At 48.8% G+C, this 13,157-nt stretch overlaps 1 protein-coding gene across 7 annotated transcripts in view; it reads left to right on the forward strand.

The window, feature by feature from the left end:
* AAK1 (AP2 associated kinase 1) overlaps positions 1-8,580 on the forward strand; it is a 98,794-nt gene extending 90,214 nt beyond the window's left edge. For all 7 annotated transcript variants that reach the window (XM_083629264.1, XM_083629267.1, XM_083629266.1 and 4 more), the window contains one exon: positions 1,546-8,580. In XM_083629264.1, coding sequence (XP_083485390.1) covers positions 1,546-2,675 — 1,130 coding nt within the window. In that variant the 3' untranslated portion in view covers positions 2,676-8,580. The remainder of the gene's footprint in view (positions 1-1,545) is intronic.
* The last annotated feature ends 4,577 nt before the right edge of the window (positions 8,581-13,157 follow it).

Below are 13,157 nucleotides of genomic sequence, written 5' to 3' on the forward strand. Positions count from 1 at the left end.
ACACAGGATTTGGTCCCCGTCCCCCCGCCCTTCTAAAAGGGAGTGAGGCCCAAAATCCTGTTCCGTTATTTTAAAATGGATGATAGCAAATGCGAACGCTTTGGGGATTTGGTTCTCAACGGTTTAGTTTTCATGTGCCTTTTTCCTGTCCTCTTGCTAACATGAGTCCTATGCCATGATAACCTGCTACTATTTCTTGCAAGGTAAGCTGTCTTGTGTTCTGATGACTGTTTGTGTGATCCATCTGGCCTGGGAAAATAAATTTGGATTCCTCCAGTGAGGTAATAAGAGAAAGTCCTTCCATTTCCCCTTCATTCTTCTGCTTAACCAGGCATTAAGCTTCTACTAGTTAATATGGCTTTGGACTGGATTGAGCCAACATTGCAGTGGTTCATGCCCCATTCCAGCCTTCCCCAGCCAGATGTTTTGGACCACAACCCCCATCAGCCATCATGCAGCCATGTTGGCTGTGGAGCTGATAGGAAATGAACATCTGGAGGGTAGGAGGTTCAGGAAGGCTGCCATCATCTTTGCATCTACCAGGCTAGGATGTAAATAGAATGGCCACCATCTGTGATTAGCAGCCATTGCTCTTTGAGCAAGTGGGCAAGCCGAAATCCCCAGGCTGGTTTATCCTCCTTCGCCAGCAAAAGATTAGCAGAGAATTTGAGTAGCTGGAGAACTGGCCTCTCAGGAGTCTCTTCATGTCCTGGAATCCACTAGGACTGGTGGCCATTCTTTAGGGTGGCTCGCAAAATTAAATATCCAAAACACTGTCCTGAGACACTGGAACCTCCCTGCTAAATACTAAAACTCAGAGGAACAAACACCTCAGATTGGATTCATTCCAAGGCAGCAAATACAAATGTTTTCTTTTGTTCATATGGTTTGGATTCCCACCTCCCCACTACCACACTCAGCAACAACAATTTGTTGCTGCATAATGTGGGAGAGAACCAGTGGGGATTGTTGGCCATTGGGGGGGGGGCAACAGGCAGGGAGACAGAGTGCTGAAAACTCTCTCGCCAGCTAATTGTGCACCCTGTTCAACCCCACACTTAGTTTCTCAACACTTAGCAGAATCTGACCACACTATTCTAGTTCCTTCACTCACCACTGCCGCCTTGTCTTCCTTGTTTCAAATTTAAAAACACAAAACCAAAAGCGATGGTTGTGTGCTAGTGACCCTCAGCTGTGCAGATTTCTGTGTCTGCCATCCCACTCGCCACCCGCTCCAGTCATATCCCGAGGTTTGAATGTCTGTGTATTTATAACATCCTCCATCTTTTTCCAACACACATTTTTGTGGAGTCCTGAAATGTGAGAGGACATAGAGTCGTGTTCCAGTCTATGTGCTGTAATTTACCCGGCTTCATCTTTGCATATATTTATTTATTATTTCAAATGTATTTCTCCCTCCCTCCATTCCCCACCCCCACATTTGTGCTGCTGATTTTGGATCAACATCATAACACATCTGTGCCTTAGTTCTGCCAAGAGAATCCTAAGATCGGCAGGTTAACTCTCTTGTTTTATGCGTTGTAGGTCTGCAGGGGGAGCCAACCATCTATTTTGTGGTCAGCACTGAGCACGGTCCTGGAGTGTCTGCTGTTGGCTGCTTCCCGGTGAAGAAACGGCAGCCTGAGATGCTGGATGGAAGATCACGGAGCGCGGAACACGGGGAAGAATCGGAGTACTTATCGAGGGATGGCCCTTCCAGCAACAGCTCTTTCCACAGCAGTGAAGGGGAAGGGACGGACCACGAGGGGGACATCTTGGACTGCAGCGGATCCAGGCCTCTGCTGATGGATTCCGAAGAGGAAGAGGAAGCTTATAAACTGAACCCTCAGCATCTGGAAAGGGGTAGCATTCCCCAAGAAGACCTTAATCTGCAAGTTCCCCAGAGCATGGGGGTGCAGCTTGATGCTTTCCAACAACCCCCCGGAGGAGCTTCGGACGAGAGAGACGTCTTTGCCACAGCTCCATTCCGAAGCTCCATGACTCTTCACGACGACCTGGACATCTTCGCCAAAGCGCCCTTCGTCTCCAAGGGCCACGGGCTGGCGAAGCAGCAGGATGAGGGCGACGTCTTCCTGCGGGCTCCCTTCACGAAAAAGAAGAGCCAGGAAGAGTTTATGCCGCACAGCGAGGCAAAGGAATCTCCTGTCCCGGTGGGGTTCTTGGGCTCTGCTCCACAGTACACCTTTAACACTTCCTTCCAGAACCTAGATACAGGGCTGCATGGCTCTCCTCTCTCGCAAGGTCAGTATTCTGTGGCCTCGCTGCCCCAGCCATCCGGTGCTCTCCCTCATTCTGCCAGAGCAAGCGAAGGCCCCGATCCTCCCAAAGATGCATCTCAAGAGCTGGGCAGCATCCCCAACGACACACTCCAAGCGCACACACTCCCCCAAGACGTCCTCTTGGGTTTGAAGGCCAACCAGCCTTTCCGTCCACAGTCATTGGCAAAGTATTCCCGTCACTACAGCCCAGAAGGGGACCAGGGTGTCGGCGCCCAGCCCATCGCAGCTTACAAAGTGGTGTCTCAGACCAACAAGCAAGCCATAGCGGGGTCCGTTTCTATCGCCTCTCTTTCTTCCAGGACTAAAGAGCTGCCCAGCTCTGACCCATTCTCGTCAGCCCCCTTTCCTTCTAAACTGGGAAAGCAGAAACCCTAAATGGTTTCCATTGTGACAGAAGGAGGAGGCAAGGCTTTGAATGCGTTATCAAGAGCCTACAAGCCCTTTGGGCAAAATTCACTCCATACATACCTAGAATGTCGAAACTACAGTTGCTGTGATACTCACCTGAATCATATGAAGCTGGTTTCAGGCTGTGAACGACTTCCAGGCTGTAAGGTTTATCACTTGCTTTTTAGATGCTCTTTCCCTCCCCACACTCCAAGTTTCCTCCCAGTGGGTCTTTTGTTTTTGTTTGGTTTTGGGTAATTATTTAAGCCAGGGAACACATGGGACAGAACTGATTACCTCTTGATAGTAGCACCCACTAAGGATTACGGAACATATCAACAGCACATCAAGAATGTTTCAGAAATGCTAGCCAGGGGGGACATTATTTAATTTTTCTAAGCAAGAGAGAAGGATAAGCACACTTTTATTTTAGTTGCTACTAATGAATCTTCCCTTAAAACCCGTAACTGTCAGTTTGTAACAGAAGTCTTGTTCTGCAATGTGTGTTTAAGCCCTCCCCACAAAAGGCAATTAATGTCTGGGTGTCATAAACCCTATTGGTTCTAAGTGACAGTGACTCCTTTCTGACTGTTGCGGAAGTTATACCCTCTGTGGAAATGGTAAGTGAAATGCAGAAAGCGTGGGAAACGGTGTTGGCTTTTGCATGTTCCCAAAGGGAGGGCTTGACTTTCCCACCTGCGATGCCTAGTTTGCAAAGCCAATTTTCTGTCAGTGAAACAGATCTGTACCCAGATGCCACCCCTGAGGAGCATCCCCCGGGCTCCTCTTCTGCGCATAGAGAGGAAAGCAGCTTCCTAGTCTGGCCCTCAGCACGTCCACATACAGCATGCGCTCCCTTTTCAGAGGTTGCACCAGTTGTGCACCCACGTTGCGGATGGGCCCCATGGGTTTGCTGACAATGAGGGCGGGGCAGCCACCCCCATGCACTTTCTATAAACTGGGGGCAGGAATGACAATGAGTGAGCAGGACTCCAGCGCATTGATGGGTTGGGTTCTAAACACACATGAGCTAATCAACAAGAACTTCTAGTGCAGTTATTTTTCTGGTGCATCTGGAGCTGACAGTCCTCAAACATCCCTTACTTTGTTTTCTGTTTCTTGGGGGGCGGGGCGGGGCACAATGCTTTGAATCTCCAGCAGGTTTGAAAATAAAGAAGGGATGATGTGACAAAGATGGCCGTAGAGTGGTGTGGAAGGTGTTAATGTTAATTCCGCTGACCTCAGTGACGCTGTGACAGTTCTTGATGGCTTAAAATCTGATTCTACATCAAGGTCCAACGACTGAATAGTAACTTTTGCGAGTCTTCACTACCTGCTGTTTTATGAAGGACAATCTTGTGGTTTTTAACAGACAATCCAAGAAGCTGGTGCAGCACTTGTGAGAGAAATCCTTGTGAACTATTGAAATGTAATGGCAAGTTGACTTAACGGTAGTCAATTTTGTTGAATTGTGCCTTTTATGGAAAGGTGTCCTCACACCCTGTGGCCAGACCCAGACGTTCAAAAATATCCTGCCACCTCTTTTACCTCACGTTCTTACAAAGGAATCTTTAAGTGCCCCCTCCCTGAAAGGGCCTTGTCTGCCAATTGTCAGAGGCAGCCGTGCCCTAAAGTCAAGTGATGACAATTTGGAGGTGGTTTTAAGGGTCCAGCATGAAAGATGGATCTGGCCCAGGGGACACAATTCACCGGGCAGTTCTTCATGGCAACCTTTCCATTGAAATGCATGGGAACCTTCTTGTACAGCTTCCATCGCTTTGAATGGGGCTGGCACAGGAGAGCTTTCCGGCAGATGGTGCTTTGTGTCCGTTGGAGAAGAGGGTGGCCTTTGAATTTCCTGTCTCAGGCACCTAAATATATTGGGCAAATCCCAGCTATGAATCATGAGCATGGCTAGCTGGCTGGTCTCCCCCACTCCAAAGATTTTATCCTCTGCTTATGTGTTAACTGTTTGGTTAGGAGGGGTGGGGAACCTTAGCTGCTCTTGGTGGGACTGTATTTTATGGTTAAGGACCTGCTTGAAAGTCCTCAGACTCCGAAAGGGTCCTTAATGACTCAATATCTTTCCTATTCTTTTGGTACTTTCAAATGAATTCTATAGCACTTTGTTACTCCAAATGGGGACATTTGGTCGGGTGGTGGCTTGAGGCAGGCTTTGCTGAAGCATTTTTAAAAGTTCAGGAGACAGATGTGAAGGCCTTAACTGCTTTTTGGCATGCAACTTGTGAATCTGTTTCCTTGCTCCTTACTGCCAGCTGGGAGTCCTTGCACCTTTGAGGACGTTCCAGTCTGATAATGATCACGAAAAGGTTCTTTCGGTCAAGAGTCCAACTGCCTAGCAGAGGAAGCGATGTAGACTGTTAAAGCAGAAGATCTGCCCCAAGGGAATCACATGCTTGCTCAGCGCTTCACAAGAGCAGCCTGCTCCTGTTTGGGCTGTGTGGCCCTGCATCTTGAATACATTCACTTGGACTATCCCAGCATCTTTAGGCTAGTTTGGATGCACCTCTGTCAATGTGCAAAAAGTCCTTCCTGCAAGTTTTCATGGCCCATCCGTCTTGCTGTAGAGCCAGGACTCAGTTTACCAAAAAGCCTGGACTCTGGATACTCTTCTTGTGAACTCAAGCACTGCGTTTGCTGTGAGTCCTTGCTGATATGTCAATCTTCATGCTGCACCTACCTCTACTCTTTAAGCAGATGCTGGCGTGCCTGTGTTTCTTGTTGTCTGATTGGTTTTTGACATCTTTTGCTGTAGTACTTGTGCAATTGATAATGGCTTGCAGGGAGAAGCAAAGAGGAATTTGATGCTGCTTAAGACCCTGCAGTGAGGTGGGGGAAATAATTCTTGGAAAATGTGCTCACACAGACTTTTGTGCCTCTGTTGTTCAAAACACAGGCGACCGAGCAAACATCATTTTGAGCTTGCCTTTTTAAACAAACAAACAAACAAACAAACAAACAAACAAACAAACCTAGATGATTGCTTATCTGCTGTGTCTTCGCAGGTTTTTTTTTTTAAATATATAAATCAAATCAAGAAGACACCTTTAGGAAGCCATGCTCTGTTTCTCTGTGAAGTGTTCGCTAACCCATACATTGGAAGTTTAACTTATTTTTGTGTGTGCGTGTATTGGAGAAGAGAACTTAGGTGCTAGAATGAGAAAATTAAGAAATGCAGAAGATTTCATCCTTGCAGTGTTATAGATTCCAGTGTAAAATTCCAAGATGGAGTGTAGCCTGTACTCTGTTGATGGCATCTGGCAGCTCAGCTTTGAACTCTCCTTGATTCAGGGGGATGCATATTCAGTAGGAATAAACAAAAGCTGGAGCTAATTAGATTGCTGTTGAAGTCAGTGGCATTTGACCAGTGACAAATAGTATTTCCAGTTCTAATTCTGCTCCTCCTGAAGGAAGTCAAGGCACTTGTTACAGTCAGTCCCAAAACTGCCGCCAGTATTAGTCGGGTGCTTTTAAACTGTTACGAAAACCCTACGTCACTCCACAAATAGTTTCTGAAGTAATGCATTTTGCTTAGTTGTTTCCCTATCCTTGTTGAACAAGACGGTACTTCAGCAGAGTTGGAAGTCACGGCCAAAGACCAAAGCACAGTTAGGCTCTAGCCCTCATAAGAAGCTCCATGGATGGAGTAGTTCCTCTCTTCTCCTCACCTACGTGAGAATGCACCTCATTCTCTGGAAAGTAAGGGGCACTTAGCCATTTTAAAACTAGCTTCCCCCTCATATGTGCTCACATTCCTAGGTGAGTCAACTTGAAATGTTGGGGTCACATTCCTGCTGACCATGTGGGTTTCCTTCCCACCCTCATTTCTCCACCCCCAGTGCTTTGGATTACAACCCCCCCATGAACCCCGGCATCATATGGTCATGCTAGCTGGGACTGGTGGGAGTTGTGGTGCAAAACATCTGGAGGGCACCAGGTTGGAGAAAGCAGAGCTGCGAGAATGTGACTTGCACGAAGGGGCTGGGTGGTGATTCCTGGCCCCACCTGTTCTTGTGAGGTAGGGCACATCTTCCTGGCTCACCAAGTGTTGCGCATCCCACAGAGAGAGATCTTCAGCTGAAAGTTTGCCCTACAGACCTGGCATAGCAAAGGCCTGGATGATTTTCCCTCTCTGTTTTATAAGGTTGCTTAGTAGATTTAGACAATCTTAATAAACTGTTCAGTAGTAGTCTGAGTGAAGCTTAATGGCACTGTCATGAAGCCAGTGTTCTTCTGCAACACTGCAGAACTACACAGCAGCAATTGCATCTGGGCGATCGTCTGCTTAGATGTGATGCCATATCACTTGATTCCAGCAGGGCTTACGTAGGAGTTGCACCTCCCAGTCAAATCAGTGCAGGTAGGAATGTGTTTCATGGGTCTTGGTCAGCGGATGTGGAGCCATTGAGCTCCACTTTTCCCTTATGCAAATCATCCGAGCTCCTTTCATGTGGTTCAGATAGTCACCTCGTTAAAACCTCCCTAGTGTTGCCGTTCCAGTTCTGCACAGTGTTACTCCCTGTGTAGGTCTTGCTTCTCTGGTTAATCTTTGAGTTGGGATCTGCTTCCTGGTACTGTGGCAGCTTTGTCTGTGGGGTGGCTGGTGGGGGGGGCCTTTTGAAGAGCAGAAAGTTTAATTTTCCTGTTCCATTCAGGGGTTGGACAGGATCCCCTTGGGATTTTATGTCTCAGGTGCCAGAAGGATTTCAGCCCAGTACAGTTTATCGCTAAAATATTATGGCTTTCAATCAGAGAGAGAGAGAGAGAGAGAGAGAGAGAGAGAGAGAGAGAGAGAGAGAGAGGCATCTGGTTGTCTTTCTTCTCTCCTTTGTGGAACTGCTCCCAGTTTAAACTGGGTTCATGTTGGCTGCCTGAGGCAGAAAAGGGAGAGGTTTGCTCCCAAGAACACTGGTTTTCCTCCTGAGGTTCCCTTCTCCCTTTCCCACCTGTGCTCCACCACCATCCCTGCCCACACCCCCATCACAGTTGGGCTTGTGGGTCGCTGCCTCATGTTTGGGATCAGCGTTAAAGCCACAGGGCTATGAGATCAACCACACTGAAGGAACACACAGATTTCCATGGATTCAGCTCCCACCAAAGAACTCTTATGCTGCAAAGGTTTCCCCGCCTTCCTCCTTTCTTACGTTTGGTGGTTTTTAGATGTGTGTCTTGGGTGTAGTGACATTTCCTTCCATAAGTGTTTTTGACACAAGGGTACCTTGTGTGTCTCTGCTGTTGGAGCCATCCCTGCATCTGGACTTGGCCTGTCATGGCGCTACAACAACTGCAGCCGATTAGAATAGCGGCCGTTTTGTTCTTTCCTGTCTCTGTGTGTACACTGGGAACATTTTTACCTTTGTAACACTAGTCAGCTGTGATATCAGAGAGCCAGTCTCCCAGTAGCTATTTCTTTCTTTCGTTTTTTAAAAAAGGGATTATTTCTTGTAAAGGAAGGCCCAGTGGTAATTGGATCGAAACACCTGGCCCCAGAGGTGAAATTGCAAAGGAGAAGAGGGAAATCCGTATGCAGATAATAAAAGAGAATTGTGACTCGTTCTAAAAGGCAGCTCTAATTGTCTTTACTGTCCTGGCAGCTTGAGGAGGTCCTTTGAGAGGGTCGCACCCTTCTGCTGCTGCTAATCTGGAATTGTCTCTGTGTGCAGTTATGAGTCATGAGACCAAGGCTTTGACTCCCAGCTCCTCTTGATACAGTCAGAACTCAACAGTGTTGGATATACCTCTCTGAAATGATAAACTGTTTGGAGGCTGGAGTATATATATATATTTTCCCACTCTGGTTGCATTAAGTCTTTTATGAAGAAATGTTAGCGCTGGGAACTTGTATGCTTTATTAAAAACTATCTGATTCAAACATCCTCATTTCGCTGTGTGCTTCTTCTTGCTCGTAAGAGTCTTTCCGAAAGCTTAAATGCAAAGGATGTGTCCGTATAAACTTGTTGATTTCTGCAAATGCCAAAGGGGACCAAACCAAGAGCTAACTGGAAAACTATCCACCATTATTTCATCTCTCCCCAACTAAGTTTCAGTGCACCTTAAAAAATATTTGCCAGCAAGTTTACATTCCCCGCACTGTCAGTTGCCTTCACTTGCTCTTAGTGATGGTGCCACCTGGTCAAAGCTCATTGGGTGTAAGAACACCAGAAGAGCCTGCTGGATCAGGCCAGCGGCCCATCTAGTCCAGCATCCCTTAAGCACAAGCGCAAGAGCCCTCTCCCCTTCTGCGGTTTCCAGCAGTTGGTATTGAGAAGCATAGCTATCCAGACATTTTGGCACCTGAAGCAGACTCCAAAACAGGGCCTTCCTCCCCACGAGAGAAGATCTACACCAGGAACAGAGCTGGGGTGGGGTAGGAGAAAGATTGGGATCTGCTGCCTGATGGATCCTGCCACCTGAGGCAGTCACCTCACCTTTCCTCATGGGTGAGCTGGCCTTGGCCATCTCCAACTGGGGAGGCAGAGCATAGCCATCAAGTCTAGTAGCCACCAAAAGCCTCTCCTCCATGAATTTGTCTAATCCTTTTAAAGCAGGGGTCAGCAAACTTTTTCAGCAGGGGGCCTGTCCACTGTCCCTCAGACCTTGTGGGGGGCTGGACAATATATTTTTTGGGGGGAAATATGAACGAATTCCTATGCCCCACAAATAACCCAGAGACGCATTTTAAATAAAAGGGCACATTCTGCTCATGTAAAAACATGCTGATTTCAGGACTGTCCGTGGGCAGGATTTAGAAGGTGATTGGGCTGGATCTGGCCCCCCGGCCCTTAGTTTGCCTACCCATGCCCTAAGCCCAGGGGTCAGCAAACTTTTTCAGCAGGGGGCCTGTCCACTGTCCCTCAGACCTTGTGGGGGGCCGGACTATATTTTTTTTGGGGGGGTGAACGAATTCCTATGCCCCACAAACAACCCAGAGACGCATTTTAAATAAAAGCACACATTTTACTCATGTAAAAACACCAGGCAGGCCCCACAAATAAGCCAGAGGTGCATTTTAAATAGAAGGGCACATTCTACTCATGTAAAAACACGCTGATTCCTGGACCATCCACGGGCAGGATTTAGAAGGCAATTGGGCAGCATCCGGTCCCCGGGCCTTAGGTTGCCTACCCATGTTTTAAAGCCACCCAGGTTTGAGGCCATCACTGGGAGCGAGTGCCATAGTTTTAACTATGAGTTGTGTGAAGAAGAACTTTTTATTGATCCTGAATCTTCCAACATTCATCCTCATTGGATGTGCACAGGTTGTAGTGTATGCAACTTCATCGAACCATCTTGTGCCTAACGCGATTTAGGAGAGTCTCACAGGTGGCTTGCCCAGGAAGGCAGCTGCAGCAGCAGTGAAGCCTCCTCAGCCAGCAAGTGTGGGGCAGCGGGGATTATACCCTCCAACATTTCTCTGATGAAAATACCACCCAGTAGTTAGGGGTGTGGTTTCTACTGCTCAGGCTTTCAGCTCCATTAAGAATGTCACAAGGTGCTGGGCTTTGGGAAGGAGGCATGAAGCTCTGAGAGGGTCATAGAGTTGTCCTTCCTCCTTCCTAAAGTCTAGTTAGCACTTTCCCATCTTTGAGAACGAGGTAGGAGGACTCCAGGACCCTGCCACATCCTCGCATCTCAAAGCCCAGAGCCTCACTTTGCCAGCTTTGGGAAGGGAGCATGAGGGCGGATTAGGGTGTGTGTCAAATAATGGCAGCTCCACCCTCCTCCCCACACATAACAAGGCAGTGTGCGGCCCATGGGTTCCATTTCAAAGTACTCTCGCCACCCACTTGGTCTGAAAAGTTGGGCCAGCCTGATATCTATAGACTATCCCTGACCACGGGTCCTGTCAGCTAGGGATGATGGGAGTTGTAGTCCCAAAACATCTGGAAGGCCGAGCTTGCCTATGCCTGATCTATAGCCTGCACGTGAAAAGGTATAAAACTTTGAATGTGAAAGTCCTCAGGCTGTCAATGTTTGTGCAGGAAAAACCCAGCCTTGGCTAGGCTGATCGGAGGACACACCCTGTTCTTCTCACTGAACCAGGTATCCAGCTCTGATAATGCAGGCCTGCTTCCCTCTGAGAACATGACAGTTTCTACGCACATGTAAAGCTAAGGCAAGGAAAAGCCTTATGTGAAATGTATAGGCTCCACTTTTGTGGGTGGTTCAGCAGCAGCAGCAGCAGCTGTTCTGACCAAATAAAGGCATCTCAGACAGGCGCCACCAGAGTTGCACACAAACATTTGCAAGTTTGACAAAGAGAACAACAACAAATACCGTATTTTTCGCCCTATAGGACACACTTTTTCCCCTCCAAAAATGAAGGGGAAATGTGTGTGCGTCCTATGGGGCGAATGCAGGCTTTCGCTGAAGCCTGGAGAGCGAGAGGGGTCGGTGGGCACCCCTCCAGGCTTCGCGGACCTCTCCGCCAGCAGCGGGAGCGCTGCCGCTGCTTGCGGAGAGTTGCCAGCATGCCGAAGCCTGAGCGCTGATATCAGCGCGCCCAGGCTTCGCGGACCTCTCAGCAAGCAGCGGGAGCCAGCGCTGGGCTCCCACGGCTTGCAGAGAGCTGCCTGTTTGGGGGCTGGGGTCGGGGGAAGCTCGGGCCTCCCCCGCTCCAGCCCCGCGCCTGGGGGGGAAATAATTTTTTCCCCCTTTATTTCCCCCCAAAAAACTAGGTGCGCCTTATGGGATGGTGCGTCCTATAGGGTGAAAAATACGGTACATGAAGCAAACCATTCCAGCACCTCTACCCTTCTGCTGATGCTGCCTACAGTCCAGGAAAGCGGAGCTGTGGACTTGAATCCCACAGCAGAAGCTTGTGCTGCTACTTCTTCAAGTCCTCTTGTCGCCCTCGAGCCCCTCAATGTGCATCAAGCCTGCCTACGAGTGATGTGTCCCACAGACTACATCAGAGACATTATGTTTGCTTGTGGGGCTATGAGAGCAGTCACAGTGGCTTTCTAGTTACAGAGAGACTGGGCTCAGGCATAAGGTCTCACCTCCTGGGCTTAGGCCATAACCAGAGCCATCTTTCCCATACGGCTTAGTGGTTCATTGAGCCAGGGTGCCGACCTCTCAGGGGCGCCCCAGCGAGTGGGGGAGCTGCGCAGCTTTGCCGACAGCCTCCCCTTTCCCTGCGCACCCGCCAGCTGCTCCCCATCAACCATATGGCTGTTGGGCGTGCAGCTTGCCTCCCAAGCCTCCGCGGGAGGAGAGCAATCCCTGCAGAAGCTTAGGATGGAAGCTGCGCCCCGCTAACTAGATGGCTGGCAGTGCGCAGCTCCCCCCCTCACTATCCGTGGTAATTTGGGGGGCTCTGAGTGGATATTTGCACCCCGGCACCACATCTGCTAAACACAGCCCTGGCCATAACCCTCTGCACATTTATCTAGGATTAAGCTACATTGGTGTGCAGGCTTCTGAGTAAGTAAACCAAGAGAAACACAGAACTGTAGAGTTGGAAGGGGCCCTGGGGAGCCCAGCCCCCTGCCATGAAGGAATCACAGCTAAAGCATCCCTGGCAGGTGGCCACCCAGCCTCTGTTTAAAAACCTCCCAAGGAAGGAGGGTCCACTGCCTGCCAAGGGAATCCATTCCACTGCCAAACAGCTTTTGCCATCAAAAAGTTATTCCCAATGTTTAATCGGAATCTTGCCATTTGAATCCATTGATCCTTTCCCTGGGACAGCCTTTTGGATATCACCTCTCGGTCTCCCCCAGGCTACACATCACCCAATTCCCTCAATCAGTGCCGGATTTACGTATAAGCTAAACAAGCTATAGCTTAGGGCCCCACTGTCTTGCGGGCCCCAAAAGAATTTAAAGGAAAAAACAACGATGTACATTTCCAAAATATAAGATAAAAAAACAAAATAAAACCTACATACAGCAACAGTGTTTTGTATTGTGTAGGCTCCTATTTGTTATGTGCAAATGGCTTTAAAGGTAAAGGGTAAAGGGACCCCTGACCACTAGGTCCAGTCGTGGCCAACTCTGGGGTTGCGGTGCTCATCTCGCTTTACTGGCCAAGGGAGCCGGCGTACAGCTTCCAGGTCATGTGGCCAGCATGACTAAGCCGCTTCTGGCAAACCAGAGCAGCGCACAGAAATGCCTTTACCTTCCCGCCAGAGTGGTACCTATTTATCTACTTGCACTTTGACGTGCTTTCGAACTGCTAGGTTGGCAGGAGCAGGGACCGAGCAACGGGAGCTCACCCTGTGGCAGGGATTCGAACCGCCGACCTTCTGATCGGCAAGTCCTAGGCTCTGTGGTTTAACCCATGGCGCCACCCGCGTCCCTTATGGCCGCGTCCCAAATGGCTTTAGATACCTATTAGGTCCCTAAATTACCATATAGCATATATTCAACACAAAAAACCAGCGACAATTTGTTGTTGACAAAAAAAAGCTGGACATCTCAAGGGCCCCATTACCTTCAGTAGCTTAGG

Source organism: Podarcis filfolensis, assembly GCF_964270895.1.
Source record: "Podarcis filfolensis genome assembly, chromosome: 8".
In the NCBI taxonomy this organism is placed as follows: domain Eukaryota; kingdom Metazoa; phylum Chordata; class Lepidosauria; order Squamata; family Lacertidae; genus Podarcis; species Podarcis filfolensis.